Source organism: Macaca thibetana, chromosome 1 (genome assembly GCF_024542745.1).
Source record: "Macaca thibetana thibetana isolate TM-01 chromosome 1, ASM2454274v1, whole genome shotgun sequence".
NCBI lineage: Eukaryota > Metazoa > Chordata > Mammalia > Primates > Cercopithecidae > Macaca > Macaca thibetana.
The window spans coordinates 126,684,430-126,699,918 of record NC_065578.1 but is presented as its reverse complement, the minus strand read 5'-3'; the positions used below and the strand labels follow the sequence as shown (position 1 = coordinate 126,699,918).

The following is a 15,489-nucleotide window of genomic DNA, read 5'->3' as shown; positions in this document are numbered from 1 at the left end:
GGGGAGTTTGGGGCAGCTCCACCCCATCGCCCTCCCTCCCCCACGCCACCCCCAAACCAGGCCGGATCCGGATCAGGGGAGGCCCGCAGTGGGTGGAAAGGGAGGAGGCCCTCTCCTCCGCAGGCACCGGCCGGGGTGAAGAGAGGGCCCTACCTCAGGCAAGGCCCAGGCCTCGCTCGCTCGCGCTCTTTCTCGCTCTCCCCTCTCAGGCTCTAGCCGCATGGCCCCCCCTTCCTACGGCTGCTCCAAGCCCCGCCCCGGCCACGCTCCCAAATCGAGGCCCCGGCTCTGGCGCGGCCCACTAGGCCCCGAACCCAACCATAAACAAAACCTCCGGCGGCCGACTCGCGGGGGGGGGGCGCCAGGGCTCGCATGACTACGGGGGGGGTGTACAGTGGGGGAACACACGGTGCGGGGGGGCCTACCGAGGGAGGGGGCATACGGCGGGGGCAGGGGAGAAAAGAGGGAGGGTAAAAGGGGGATCGCGGATTTAAAGGGGCCGCGGACAATACCCGGCCCCGCCGCGCTGCCGCTGCCGCCGCCGACGCCGCCAACGCCGCTGCGCTCCCAACTTTACCTCAGTCTCCTCCACACTGACACCCCGGGCCGCGCCGCCCCTGTCACGTGATATAAGATTCCCTCTTCCCCACCCCCTCCCTCCTTTTCCCTCTCGCGCTCGTTCTCGCGCCTTTCCCCGCCCACTTGCCTTCCTGCGTCCCCCAGCGCGTGACGCTAAAAGGGGCGCGCACGCAAGCGTGCGCGTGCCACCTCGCCACGAGACACCTCTTTCCGGCTCCGCGAGTCCGCTCCGCCTCCTTCACGGCGGCCCTGCCTCCACCACGTGACCCAGGGATGGCCGCGGCTTCCTCTTACTGTCGTAGTTCCGCGTCTCAGCGCTCGACGCTCCTGGGTGCCATTGCCTGCCTGAGTCACGTGTCAGGGGGAAGCTGGAAGGCATCGTTCTCCTTTCCCAGCCCCCCTGCCTGTCCGCCATGTTTTCAGGCCGGGTCTGGCTTGGTCTTCCCCCATAAGGAAATGGCCGGGGAGCTCCAGGGGACCCAGGCGCCGTCGCTGCGGCGGAGCCTGGGCTGACCAGCCAGGACAGCGGGGTAAACCCGAACAATTCTGCGCGAGGTAGGGAGGCCATGGCGTCCGGCAGTAACTGGCTATCCGGGGTGAATGTCGTGCTGGTGATGGCCTACGGGAGCCTGGTGAGGAGATTCCCCCACCCCATTCCTGCTGTCGCATCTTAACCAGTAGAGACCCTCTTCTTGAGCTGTTCCCCGTCTGCATTCTCCACCCACTCACCTGCGCCTATCTGGGCTTTGATTCCTTATTCCAGGAGTAGGTGGGAGTTTAAGTCACCTACTCCAGCCGACCCGCCCTCTTTGGCCTAGAACTCTCCCTCTAACACTAGAGCACAGACCCCACGCCTCCCTGCTACTGGCTTCTTAGATCCACCCCTATCATAACGGTCTTGCTTTACCCCAAGTTTTACCCTGAAACATTCCCGAGAGCCAGAATCTGGCGATTTGGAATGAAGGCATGCTTAAAAAAAATACCCAACTGTCTTTTTATTAAAGGATTCTTACATCTTTTTGGACAGGTGTTTGTACTGCTATTTATTTTTGTGAAGAGGCAAATCATGCGCTTTGCAATGAAATCTCGAAGGGGACCTCATGTCCCTGTGGGACACAATGCCCCCAAGGTAGGTCCTTAGGGCACGAGTTAAACATACTTTTCAGATCTTTTAGGGTCAAGAATGAGATTTGCTCTGCCTTTAGTGATGACTTTAATTCTCGTGTTTCTTTGCGTGCACTTGTGCTTGTTCTAAGTTGAGCAGGCACTGTGCACTTTGGGACTTGGCTCCTGCTCATTGCTGTGGCAAGCAGGAACTTCTGTTATTGTATCTGCAGAATGAAGGGCTTGGGTCGGAGTTCCCAACTCTTTGTAGTAAAATATTTCCCAGCTCATCTTAAACTACTCAGTGTTTTTTGTTTGATTAGGATGGGGTTGAGATCATTAAGGTTAACCCAAGAGCAATGAGAAGGATTACCTCTACATAACTGTAGACTTAACAGGAGCTCCATAAATCACGTAGTTCCACCATTCATGTTACCAACAAGCCCAAGAAAAGGAAGCAGTTTACCAGAAGACATGTAGGAAGTGAATAACCCAGTGGTCTTTTATCTTTGTCTGTACTTTCTCCTTAGGTGATTGTCTTCCTTTCCTTGGCTTTAGCTACAGATGAAATTTTATCTCTATCCCAGAACTCTTTCCTGAGTTCCATGCATATATTGCGAACTGACTACCTGACATTTTGACTTAGATTTCTAATAGGCATCTCAAACCCAGCATATGTGAATAAGAGTTATTGATACTCTGCTGTCACCCTCATTCTGCTTCTTTAGTCTTTCGTTTCTAAGTAAAAGACACCTGCTTCCCTTACCAACCTCCTTTTGTGTGGCTCTCCCCAGATCACTGGGACCCAGCTCTACTGGCTGAATTTTCCACTCTTTTTGCTCCTCTGATCTGGAATGGCCTTCATTTGGCTAGCTCATTCATTCTTTTAATCTTAGCTTAAATGTTACTTTCAAAAAAGAAATGCTTATTACCTATTTTATTTTAATTTTTTTTTTTTTTTTTTTTTTTTTTTTGAGACGGAGTCTTGCTCTGCCGCCCAGGCTGGGGTGCAGTGGCCGGATCTCAGCTCACTGCAAGCTCCGCCTCCCGGGTTTATGCCATTCTCCTGCCTCAGCCTCCCGAGTAGCTGGGACTACAGGCGCCCGCCACCTCACCCGGCTACTTTTTTGTATTTTTTTTTTTAGTAGAGATGGGGTTTCACCGTGTTAGCCAGGATGGTCTCGATCTCCTGACCTCGTGATCCGCCCGTCTCGGCCTCCCAAAGTGCTGGGATTACAGGCTTGAGCCACCGCGCCTGGCCTATTACCTATTTTAAAGTAGGTTCCCTGGCCGGGCGAGGTGGCTCAAGCCTGTAATCCCAGCACTTTGGGAGGCCAAGACGGGCGGATCACGAGGTCAGGAGATCGAGACCATCCTGGCTAACACAGTGAAACCCCGTCTCTACTAAAAATACAAAAACTTAGCCGGGCGAGGTGGCAGGCGCCTGTAGTCCCAGCTACTCGGGAGGCTGAGGCAGGAGAATGGCGTGAACCCGGGAGGCGGAGCTTGCAGTGAGCTGAGATCCGGCCACTGCACTCCAGCCTGGGTGACAGAGCGAGACTCCGTCTCAAAAAAAAAAAAAAAAAAAAAGTAGGTTCCCCCCTCTTTATTTGCACATTTTACTTTGATTTTTTCTTCATAGCATTTACCATAATTTTTCTTTTATGTTTGTCCATTTATTTAAAACATGCCTCTCTCTTCCGCTAGACTGTAAGCTTCAAGAATGCAGGCACCATACCAGTTTTGTTCACGACTATAAAGCCAGGACCTACACATAGTAGGTACTCAGTAATTTCTTGTTGAATGAAAACAGGTTAGTGCCAGAGCCTACACATAGCAGGTACTCAGTAATTTGTTGCTGAATGAAAAACAGGTTAGTTGTAGAGCTAGAGCTCATGACTCCCTCAACTCCTAGAGCACTGTACTTTCATTAACCAGTGCTATTAACCTTTCCCTCTTTGTTCCTTGCTGAAATACTACATGGAAAGACTCTAGGAGGATGTCCTGGCTTGAAACCTTAACGTCCTTCCTGCCACATGAGAGAGACATAGGGTTAGTTTCTAGCACATCGTGAACCAATCAATAGTTTGGCTATTCAGGGGTCCCTTGGTCTAGTTGAGAGCAGTATTCCTTTTGCTTAAAACATTTTTGCTAAATTCTCAACCATTGCTAGTGAAAGTATAAATTAGTAAAACCACTTTGGAAAATAGCTGGTCATTGTCTGGTAAGATTGCACATGTACCTAATCCCTGCTCCAGCAGTTTCTCTCCTACCATAGAGATACTAAGTTTTGCTCTTGTGTACCAAGAAACATGTACAAGATTATTCATAGCGGCATTGTTCATAATATTTGAAGAAGAAACAATTCAAATGTCCCCTTTTCAATGATTATATGGGCTGAGTGCAGTGGCTTACACCTATAGTCCTAGCACTTTGGAAGGCTGATGCCAGAACATCATGTGAGCCCGGGAGTTACAGACTGCAGTGAGCTATGATTGCACTGATGCACTCCAGCATGGGCAAGAGCAAGACCTTGTTTCTAAAAAATAGATAGTGGCATATTCATATGGAATAATGTAAAAAATGAAAAACTGAAGATATATATACGAAGACAAATGCTCAAAATACTTTTGAATGAAAAAAATTGCAAACATGAATGAATCTCAAAAACATGATGAGTGGGCCGGGCGTGGTAGCTCATGTCTGTAATCCCAGCACTAAGGGAGGCCAAGTTGGGCAGATAACACTTGAGGTCAGGAGTTCGAGACCAGACCAGTCAACATGGTGAAACCCCATCTCTACTAAAAATACAATTTAAAAAATCCCAACTACTCAGGAGGCTGAGGCAGGAGAATCCCTTGAAACCAGGTGGCAGAGATTGCAGTGAGCCGAGATCAAACCACTGCACTTCCGCCTGGGCGACAGAGCAAGACTCCGTCTCACCAAAAACAAACAGACTAAAAAACCATGCTGAGTGAGAAAAGTTGAAATGCCATTGACAAAAGAATATGCACCATATGCTTCCACCCCATTTATATGAAATTTTAGAACAGGCAGAACTGTAAAAGAGAGTACATGGGCTGGGTGCGGTGGCTCAAGCCTGTAGTCCCAGCACTTTGGGAGGCCGAGACGGGCGGATCACGAGGTCAGGAGATCGAGACCATCCTGGCTAACACGGTGAAACCCCGTCTCTACTAAAAAATACAAAAAAAAACTAGCCGGGCGAGGTGGCAGGCGCCTGTAGTCTCAGCTACTCGGGAGGCTGAGGCAGGAGAATGGCATAAACCAGGGAGGCGGAGCTTGCAGTGAGCTGAGATCCGGCCACTGCACTCCAGCCTGGGCGACAGAGCGAGACTCCGTCTCAAAAAAAAAAAAAAAAAAAAGAGAGTACATGTTGCCTGGGCTGGGACAGGGGAGATTTCCAGGTGATGAAAATATTCTTTATTTTGATTGACGTGGTGGTGAAGGGGGTATGTTCATTTGTCAAACTCATCAGTTTATATACATAAAATGAATGCATTTATTATATATAAATTCAACCTCAAGTATATTTTAAAAATTTTGCTGGGCGCGTTGGCTTATGCCTGTAATCCCAGCACTTTGGGAGGCTGAGGTGGGTAGATTACCTGAGGTCAGGAGTTCAAGACCAGCCTGGCCAACACAGTGAAACCCCGACTCTACTAAAAATACAAAAAAATAAGCTGGGCGTGGTGGTGCGTGCCTGTAATCCCAGCTACTCTGGAGGCTGAGGCAGGAGAATCACTTGATCCCAGGCGGAGGTTGCAGTGAGCAGAGATCACACCATTGCACTCCAGCCTGGATGACAGAGTGAGACTTGTCTCAAAAAAAAATAATAAGGCCAGGTGAGGTGGCTTACACCTGTAATCCTAGCACTTTGGGAGGCCAAGGCAGGCTGATCATGTTGGCTGAGGAGTTCAATATGGGGAAACCCTGTCACTGTAAGAAGTTTGAAAATGGGCCGGGTGCAGTGTCTCACGCCTGTAATCCCAACAGTTTGGGAGGCTGAGGCGGGCAGATCACAAGGTCAGGAGTTTGAGACCAGCCTGACGAGCATAGTGAGACCCCATCTCTACGAAAAATACAAAAAAGTAGCCGAGCATGGTAGCATGCGCCTGTAGTCCCAGCTACTAGGGAGGCTGAGGCAGGAGAATTGCTTGAACCCGGCAGGCAGAGGTTGCAGTGAGCCAAGATCGTGCCACTGCACTCTAGTCTGAGTGATAGAGCGAGTCTCTGTCTCAGAAAAAAAATTTTTTTTAATAATAGCCATGCATGGTGGTGTGTGCCTATAACCCCAGCTACTCAGGAGGCTAAGGCAGGAGGATCACCTGAACTCGGGAGGAGGAAGTTACAGTGAGCAGAGATTGTGCCATTGTACTCCAGCCTGGGTGACAGAGTGTGACCCTGTCTCAAAAGAAAAAAAATTTTTTAAACAATTTGCAGAGGGATTCTTAAAGTATTTTTCCATTTGTATCAAGTTCAAAACCAGGCAAAGCTAAGCATCTTTTTTAGGGTGACACGATAAAACGGAAGAAGTGTATGAAGACTATTGACAAGGTTTGGGATGGAGAGCATTCATTGAGGGATGGCCACACAAGACTTCAAAGTTAGTGGTAATGTTCCATTGCATAAATTGGATATTGGTTATAGGTGTTCATTATGATTTTTATAATTATTTAAAATGTACATATATGTTATCTGTATTTTGTGTGTTTTATGTTTCACAATGGAAGTTTCTAAAAAGTTGGAACAAAAAATTTATTTCCTGGGGCTCTGGTAACTCTCTTAGGTAAGAGAGATCGATATGAAACTGCAAATAGTAATTGCTGCTGGGTGACTGAGAGGTGCTACCTTTGGCATCTTTTTTTTTTTTTTTTTTTTTTTTGGAGACAGAGTCTCGCTCTGTTGCCCAGGCTGGAGTGCAGTAGTGCGATTTCAGCTCACCACAAGCTCTGCCTTCCAGGTTCACACCATTCTCCTGCCTTGGCCTCCCGAGTAGCTGGGACTACAGGCCCCCGCCACCACGCCCGGCTAATTTTTTGAATTTTTAATAGAGACCGGGTTTTACCATGTTAGCCAGGGTGATCTCTATCTCCTGATCTCGTGATCCACCCGTCTTGGCCTCCCAAAATGCTGGGATTACAGGTGTGAGCCACCATGCCCGGCCCCTTTTAGTATCTTTAAAATTTTTATACCATGGATTTGACTTGGCTATTTTAAAAGCTAAATGTGTGTGTGTTTTTTTTTTAAGTAGCCTCTAGGTAGGTGCATACCTGTAATCCTAGCTGCTCAGAAGGCTGAGGCAAGAGAGGCTAGGCACAGTCGCTCACACCTGTAATCCCAGCACTTTGGGAGGCCAAGGCAGGCGGATCACTTGAGGTCAGGAGTTTGAGACCAGCCTGGCCAACATGGTGAAACCCCATCTCTACTAAGTATACAAAAATTAGCCAGACATGATGGTACGCGCCTGTAATCCCAGCTACTCTGGAGGCTGAGACAGAATAGCTTGAACCTGGGAGGCGGAGGTTGCAGTGAACTGTGATTGCGCCACTGCACTCCAGCCTGGGTGACAGAGCGAGACTCTGTCTCAAAAAAAAAAAAATTAGAAATAATGTTGATGCTGTATAACTTGAAGGATTTCTGGCAAGTTAAAAGTTCTAGCTTAGAGATGTGCAGCTTGGAGAGGTTATTGGAAAACCCAATCACATTCATTCTTAAATTCTTACCTCTTATCTGGTGATTTTATTAACTACATGAGCATCATGAGCATCTTCTCTATTTCTGTTGTCCTAGTTGTTCTTTAACTCTGCCCCATTTTCAGATTGGTGGAAAGCAGAGTGCAGGGTAAATACTTGTGTATTCTTTTCTTTATGTGAACAGGACTTGAAAGAAGAGATTGATATTCGACTCTCCAGGGTTCAGGATATCAAGTATGAGCCTCAGCTCCTTGCAGATGATGATGCTAGACTGCTACAACTGGAAACCCAGGGAAATCAAAGTATGTGGCAAGCTCTTGAAAGGCTTCAGTGAGGAGTCCCACAAGTCCAGAATTCCTTTTCTCTCAGAGTTGTCAAAAGCTGCTGGCAAAGCCTTAGTTATTCCTGTTACTGGATATATGCTAGATGCAGAGCCCATTTATTAGCTTGCTGGAGTTTGGGGAATTTTTTTTTTTTTTTTTTTTTTTTTCCTTTTTTGAGACGGAGTTTCGCTCTTGTTGCCCAGGCTGGAGTGCAATGGTGCGATCTCGGCTCACTGCAACCTCCACCCCCCCAGTTTAAGCAACTCTTCTGCCTCAGCCTCCTGAGTAGCTGGGATTACAGGTGTGCCCACCACGCCTGGCTAATTTTGTGTTTTTAACAGAGACAAGGTTTCTCCATGTTGGCCAGGCTGGTCTCAAACTCCTGACCTCAGATGATCCGCCCGCCTCAGCCTCCCAAAGTGCTGGGATTACAGGCGTGAGCCACCACGCCTGGCCTGGGGAATCTTTTTAGGTTTATGCCTAACACCAGTCTTTTCCTCAACAGGTTGCTACAACTATCTGTATAGGATGAAAGCTCTGGATGCCATTCGTACCTCTGGTAAGGGATACCTGACAGTGTCCATTCTAGGATCCTGAAAGCCCACCTAGGGAACAGAGTAATGAACCCACTTTATATGGTAGGATTTGTCTTTTCTGCACATCCCTGGCTAGTAGGAAATTCTAGAGTTTTGAAAGTACTGGGTTAGAGATTTTGCTGAAGGAAATGATATAAGCAGGTTATTCTCCAAAGAGTCTGGGTGTTTTGTTTTTTAAAGTTCTTCTCTTGAGATCTTTAGTTTCATGAAGTAGATGATGGTAATTTGCTTGTTTTTCCACAAAGGATAGGTGGCACCTGCTTTTTCACTAAGCCCAAGATAGATTGTTCTTGAATTTCTTCCATTCTGTCAACACTTGTCATATATGCTGTATCTCTATGAAAACAGTTTATATCTTAAACCTAGGATGGATGGGTAAGCAGGATGGCAAAATATGTGATGACACTATCACGTGTCATTGATGTAGGTTACAGCTGTGGTGTTACCATCAAATGACCACTCAGGCATAGCTTTGTACCTTTGGTCTCATTAATCAGAATCTCCCTCTCACTCAACTCGCTCATTTCATTAGACCTATTTCTTTTTATTTTTGTAGACAGAGTCTTGATCTGTTGCCCAGGCTGGAGTGCAGTAGCACGATCTTGGCTCACCACAACCTCCACCTCCTAGGTTCACGTGGTTCTCCTGCCTCAGCCTCCCCAGTAGCTGGGATTACAGGTACCTACCACCATGCCCGGTTAATTTTTGTATTTTCAGTAGAGACAGGGTTTCACCATGTTGGCCAGGCTGCTGTCAAACTCCTGACCTCAGGTGATCTGCCTGCCCTGGCTTCCCAAAGTGCTGGAACTACAAGCGTAAGCCACTGCACCCAGCCTCATTAGACCTATTTCTAAGTTTGGGGAATTAACTAGAAAGACTAAAGAATGGGGCAGGTGCGGTGGCTCATGCCTGTAATCCCAGCACTTTGGGAGGGTGAGGCAGACAGATCACATGAGGCCAGGAGTTCAAGACCAACCTAACCAACAAGGTGAAACTCTTTTCTATTTTTGTCTCTACTAAAAATACAAAAATAAGCCTGGCATGGTGGTGCACATCTCCAATCCCAGCTCATCAGGAGGCTGAGAGTAGAGACTTGCTCAAACCTAGGAGGTGGAGGTTGCAATGAGCCAAGATCACCGCCACTGCATTCCAGCCTTGGTGACAGAGCAAGACTCCATCTCAAAAAATAAAAAACAAAAACTAAAGAATGAAAGAAAGTATATCATTGTGCTGTTTTCTCCACAGAAATCCCATTTCATTCTGAAGGCCGGCATCCCCGTTCCTTAATGGGCAAGAATTTCCGCTCCTACCTGCTAGATCTGCGAAACACTAGTACACCTTTCAAGGGTGTACGCAAAGCCCTCATCGATACCCTATTGGATGGCTATGAGACAGCCCGCTATGGGACAGGGGTAAGCCAGTTTTTTCTTCAGGGCACTAAAGAGATCCCTCAGGCTGAGAGATCCTCACTCTTCCTTTCTCTTTCCTAAGGTCTTTGGCCAGAATGAGTACCTACGCTATCAAGAGGCCCTGAGTGAGCTGGCCACTGTGTGAGTTTGGAGGGGAAGGTGTCAAAGGGCGCTGGTATAGTATTGTTGGACTGTTCCCACAATGCAATTACCTTCATAAAGCAATATGAACACAATCCATGGTACCATAAGAGTTGTCAAGTTCTAGACTATTAGATCAGTCTCTTACATTAGGAAGCAGATGTGGCCGGGTGCGGTGGCTCACGCTTATAATCCCAGCACTTTGGGAGGTTGAGGCGGGAGGATCATCTGAGGTCCAGAATCCAAGACCAGCCTGACCAACATGGTGAAACCCCATCTCTACTAAAAATACAAAATTAGCTGGGTGTGGTGGTGCATGCCTGTAATCCCAGCTACTCGGGAGGCTGAGGCAGGAGAATCACTTGAACCTGGGAGGTGGAGGTTGTGGTGAGCCAAGATCACGTCATTATACTCCAGCCTGGGCAACAAAAGTGAAACTCTGTCTCAAAAAAAAATAAAGAAGAAGAAAAGAAAGCAGATGGGACTATACAAGCTAGTAAGAAAAGTTTTTACTTCTGTGTGCATTTTTCTTGTCTTTTTTTTAAGCCCAAAAAAATGTCAAAATTGGTGTAGCCTAGCAAAGGGAATAGTTTTTCAGCACACACAGGGATTCCTTCTGTATGGAGTCTCAGTGTTCTTTTTGTGTCTTGGCCCAATAAAAGTAAGAATTAAATAACATCTTTTTTTGGCCAGGCGCCCAGCCCATTGGGAGGCTGAGGAGGGTGGATCACAAGGTCAGGAGTTCAAGACTAGCCTGGCCAACATGGTGAAACCTCATCTTTACTGAAAATACAAAAAGTAGCTGGGCCTGGTGGCCGGCGCCTATAATACCAGCTACTCGGGAGACTGGGGCAGGAGAATTGCTTGAACCCAGAAGGCGGAAGTTGCAATGAGCCGATATCGTGCCATTGCACTCCAGCCAGGGTGACAAGAGCGAGACTCTATCTCAAAAAAAAAAAAATCTGTTTTTACTACCACTTAAAACATTAGTAACCCTGTCTGAAACAAAGGCTGTCACTATAGAGTCAGCCGTTGAGCATTTGTGTCACAGGAGAGGATTCATGACTTTTGTTTGGGAATGTTTTTAATACATACTAAACATAGTCTCATATTTTCATGCAAATGTTAAAATCAAAGTTCTTGGTGAGAAAGGAAAGTCAATCTGGAATAAAAACTTAGGCCAGATGCAGTGGCTTACGCCTGTAATCCCAACACTGGGCGGCCAAGGCAGGTGGATTATCTGAGGTCAGGAGTTCAAGACCAGCTTGACCAACATAGTGAAACCCCATCTCTACAAAAATACAAAAATTAGCCGGGCTTGATGGTGTGCACCTGTAATGCTAGCCAGTCGGGAAGCTGAGGCAGGAGAATCGCTTTAACCTGGGAGGTGGAGGTTGCAGTGAGCCGAGATCGCGCCATTGCACTCCAGCCTGGTGACAGCAAGACTCCCATCTCAAAAAATAATAATAATAATAAAAAGTTAGTTACTAGCCATAAAAAGAATTAATCTGCTATGTTGAATATTGCCCTTTCTCAAGAGATAAAAGGTATGTCTCTCCTGTCTTCTCTCTGTGCCTAAAAATGGGCCACCTTGTCTTAAAGGATGAAAGGTCCGAGGCCTGGAGCAGTGGCTCACGTCTATCATCCCAGCACTTTGGGAGGCCAAGGCGGGCGGATCACTTGAGGCCAGGAGTTAGAGACCAGCCTGGCCAACATGGCAAAACCTCATCTCTACTAAAAATACAAAAATTAGCCTGGCGTGGTGGCACATGCCTGTAATCCCAGCTACTCCAGAGGCTGAGGCAGGAGAATTGCTAGAACCCAGGAAGCAGAGGTTGCAGTGAGCCGAGATTGTGTCACTCTACTCCAGCCTGGGTGACAGAGCAAGAGTCTGTCTCAAAAAAAAAAAAAATGAAAGGTCCTAGTAAAAACTGCTTAGAAGGCCAGCTGCAGTGTTCATACTTGTAATCCCAACACTTTGGGAGGCTGGGATGGGTGGATTATTTGAGCCCAGGAGTTTGAGACCAACCTGGGCATCATGGCATAACCCTGTCTCTGCTAAAAATACAAAAATTAGGCCAGGCGCGGTGGCTCACGCCTGTAATCCCAACACTGGAGAGGCCAAGGCGGGAAGATCACGAAATCAGGAGAGCGAGACCATCCTGGCTAACGCGGTGAAAATCCGTCTCTACTAAAAATACAAAAAAAAAAAAATTAGCTGGGCTTGGTGGCGGGCCCTGTAGTCCCAGCTACTCGGGAAGCTGAGGCAGGAGAATGGCGTGAACCCAGGAGGTGGAGCTTGCAGTGAGCCAAGATCGCATCATTGCACTCCAGCCTGGGCGACAGAGCGAGACTCCGTCTCAAAAAAAAAAAAATTAGCTGGGAGTGGTGGTGTCCACCTGTAGTCCCAGCCACTCGGGAGCTAAGGTGTGTGTATCACTTGTACCTGGGAGGCAGAGGTTGCAGTGAGCCAAGATCATGCCACTGCACTCTAACCTGGGCAACAGAGCGAGAGACTGTCTCAAAAAAAAAAAAAAAAGAAAAACTGCTCAGAGCACTAATGAAAATGAACATGTAGAGAGACTGGAAAAGGGCATTTGGTCTAGAAGTCAGCAGAAGTCTGTTCAAAATTCACTCTTTGAAAGATAAATACTGGATGATGCCAGTTATATGAGATACCTAGGTAGTCATACTCAGAGACAGAAAGTAGAATGATGGTTGCAGGGGCTGGAGAGTGGGAAAAATAGGGAGTTGTTCAGTGGGTATAGTTTCAGTTTTGCAAGATGAAAATGTTCTGGAGGTTGGTTGCACAACACTGTGAATATACTTAACACTACTGAACTATACATTTAAAAATGCTTAAGATGGTAAATTTTATGTTACATGTATTTTATCACAATCTTTTTAAAATTATTTTTGAAGGCCAGGCGTGGTGGCTCACAGCTATAATCCCAGCACTTTGGGAGGCTGAGGCAGGTGGATCACCTGAGGTCAGGAGTTCAAGACCAGCCTGGCCAACATGGTGAAACCCCGTCTCTACTAAAAATAGAAAAATTGTCTGGGCATTGTGGTGTGCGCCTGTAATCCCCAGCTACTCGCGAGGCTTAGACAGGTCGCTTCAACCTAGGAGGCAGACGTTGCAGTGAGCTGAGATCATGCCGCTGCACTCCAGCCTGGGCAACAGAGCAAGACTCCATCTCAAAAACAAAAAATTACGTTTGATTGGTAGTTTCTAGGAATGTTTTAATGGGTATAGTGAAGAGTATAAGTTTTGAAATCTGACAACCTTAGGTTCGAATCCCAGTTCTGTCACTTACGAGCTTTGTGTAAGCTAATTATTGGACCCTTATCTTCCTAATCTTCAAAACAAGGTGATAACCTGTATAGGGCATATCTGTCTCTCAAGAAAAAGCTTGGCCGGGCGCGGTGGCTCACGCCTGTAATCCCAGCACTTTGGGAGGCCGAGGCGGGCGGATCACAAGGTCAGGAGATCGAGACCACGGTGAAACCCCGTCTCTACTAAAAATACAAAAAAAATGAGCCGGGCGCAGTGGCGGGCGCCTGTAGTCCCAGCTACTCGGGAGGCTGGGGCAGGAGAATGGCGTGAACCCAGGAGGCGGAGCTTGCAGTGAGCCAGGATCGCGCCACTGCACTCCAGCTTGGGCGACAGAGCAAGACTCCGTCTCAAAAAAAAAAAAAAAAAAAAAAAAAGCTTGAGCCAGAGGCAAGAACTCTGGGAAATTGGTTTCTCTGGTGCTAGTTGTTTTTGGTGTGAGTAGGTGTGTGTCAGGGCACCCAAACAGGGCCTTTATTCTGTCACCCAGGCTGGAGTGCTGCTACTTTTTTAGGGTGTGTGTGAGAGAGAGAGACAGGGTCTCTGTTGCCCAGGCTGGAGTGCAGTGGCACAGTCATGGCTTACTGCATCCTCGAATTCTGGGCTCAAGCGATCCTCCTGCCTCAGCCTCCTGAGGAACCAGGACTACAGGTGCTTGCAACCATACCTGGCTAATTTTTTGTAGAGATGGAGTCTCACTTTGTTTCCCAGACTGGTCTCAAACACTCCTGGGCTCAAGCGGTCTCTGGCCTCTGCCTCCGAAAGTCCTGGGATTACAGGTATAAGTGACCATGCCCAGCCTCTCTGCTACTTCTTTTTTTTTTTTTTTTTTTTTGAGATGGAGTCGCTCTGTCACCCAGGCTGGAGTGCAGTGGCACAATCTCGGCTTGCAACCTCCGTGTCCTGGGTTCAAGTGATTCTCTTGCCTCAGCCTCCCAAGTAGCTGGGATTACAGGCACCCACCACCACGCCCAGCTAGTTTTTGTATTTTTAGTAGAGATGGGATTTCACCATGTTGGCTAGGCTGGTCTCGAACTCCTGACCTCAAGCAATCCACCTGTCTGGGCCTCCCAAAGTGCTGGGATTACAGGCATGAGCCACCGTGCTCAGCCTCTCTGCTACTTCTAAGCTACTAGATGGGGTTTTAGTAACTAGTTTACTAAATAGGACAGATAGGACACAATTAACTATTTGTGGCTATTGCTGCATTTATAGACTGGGATAAGCCCTGATTTATTTGATTAGTCCTCATTCTGTGAGTGACCTCTCCTCTCTGTTTTTCAGGGTTAAAGCACGAATTGGGAGCTCTCAGCGACACCACCAGTCAGCAGCCAAAGACCTAACTCAGTCCCCTGAGGTCTCCCCAACAACCATCCAGGTGACATACCTCCCCTCAAGTCAGAAGAGTAAACGTGCCAAGCACTTCCTTGAATTGAAGAGCTTTAAGGATAACTATAACACATTGGAGAGTACTCTGTGATGGAGCTGAAGGACTCTTGCCGTAGATGAAGCCAGTCAGTTGCAGTGTGCAAGACAGGCTGCTTGCCGGGCTGCCCTGGGGACATCTGACTCAGCAGGCCCAGACTGTATCCATCGAAGTTCCCGTTGTATCCAGAGTTCTTAGAGCTTGTGTCTAAAGGGTAATTCCCCAACCTTTTCTTATGGGCATTTTTAGAACATTGGCTAAGACTATTTTCCCCCAGTAGCACTTTTTTCTGGATTTGCATTCAGGTGTTATTCTTAATGTTTCTGTCAAAGCTTCTTAAAAATCTTCACTTGGTTTCAGCCAGTTCACCTTCCCTGTTCCAGGTTTATTTAATTCCAAAGGTGAGAGTTGGAGAGAGATGTCTTCCATATCTATACCTTTGTACACAGTTGAATGGGAACTGTTTGGGTTTAGGGCGTCTTAGAGTTGATTGATGGAAAAAGACAGGAACTGGTGGGAGGTCAAGTGGGGAAGTTGGTGAATGTGGAATAACTTACCCTTGTGCTCCACTTAAACCAGATGTGTTGCAGCTTTCCTGACATGCAAGGATCTACTTTAATTCCACACTCCCATGAATAAATTGAATAAAAGGGAATGTTTTGGCACCTGACATAATCTGCCAGGCTATATGACAGTAGGAAGGAATGATTTCCCCTAACAAGCCAATGCACTGGTCTGACTTTATAAATTATTTAATAAAATGAACTATTATCAAATAAAACATGAATCAGTCCTTTATAGTTGTCTTTTAATAAAACAGGCATTTGATAATGTTATCTGCACATTTCTAACAGGGTATAAGG

At 47.2% G+C, this 15,489-nt stretch overlaps 3 protein-coding genes across 17 annotated transcripts in view; 1 reads left to right on the top strand and 2 right to left on the bottom strand.

Moving 5' to 3' along the window:
• Positions 1 to 15,489, bottom strand: part of UBAP2L (ubiquitin associated protein 2 like) — a 340,775-nt gene that overhangs the window by 56,766 nt on the left and 268,520 nt on the right. For 8 of the 12 annotated variants that reach the window (XM_050752678.1, XM_050752681.1, XM_050752683.1 and 5 more), the window contains exon 1: positions 513 to 605. The gene's annotated coding sequence lies outside the window, so the exon portion shown is untranslated. Of the gene's footprint in view, positions 1 to 153; positions 272 to 512; positions 611 to 15,489 lie in introns of those variants that run through there. The other 4 variants (XM_050752667.1, XM_050752677.1, XM_050752692.1 and 1 more) reach the window with 2 other exon arrangements.
• HAX1 (HCLS1 associated protein X-1) overlaps positions 1 to 15,489 on the bottom strand; it is a 169,270-nt gene that overhangs the window by 61,166 nt on the left and 92,615 nt on the right. The gene's annotated exons all lie outside the window — the stretch shown is intronic.
• On the top strand, positions 55 to 15,418 carry C1H1orf43 (chromosome 1 C1orf43 homolog). Of its 3 annotated transcripts, none has more exons than XM_050755323.1 (7): positions 55 to 158; positions 1,607 to 1,708; positions 7,582 to 7,699; positions 8,226 to 8,279; positions 9,562 to 9,728; positions 9,808 to 9,866; positions 14,485 to 15,418. In XM_050755323.1, exons 2-7 carry the CDS (start codon positions 1,646 to 1,648, stop codon positions 14,678 to 14,680), a joined length of 657 nt encoding a protein of 218 aa, XP_050611280.1. In that variant the 5' UTR covers positions 55 to 158; positions 1,607 to 1,645; the 3' UTR covers positions 14,681 to 15,418. The 3 variants fall into 3 exon arrangements, with proteins under 3 accessions (XP_050611280.1, XP_050611260.1, XP_050611271.1); XM_050755303.1 differs by lacking the exon at positions 55 to 158 and adding an exon at positions 761 to 1,211; XM_050755314.1 differs by lacking the exons at positions 55 to 158; positions 8,226 to 8,279 and adding an exon at positions 761 to 1,211.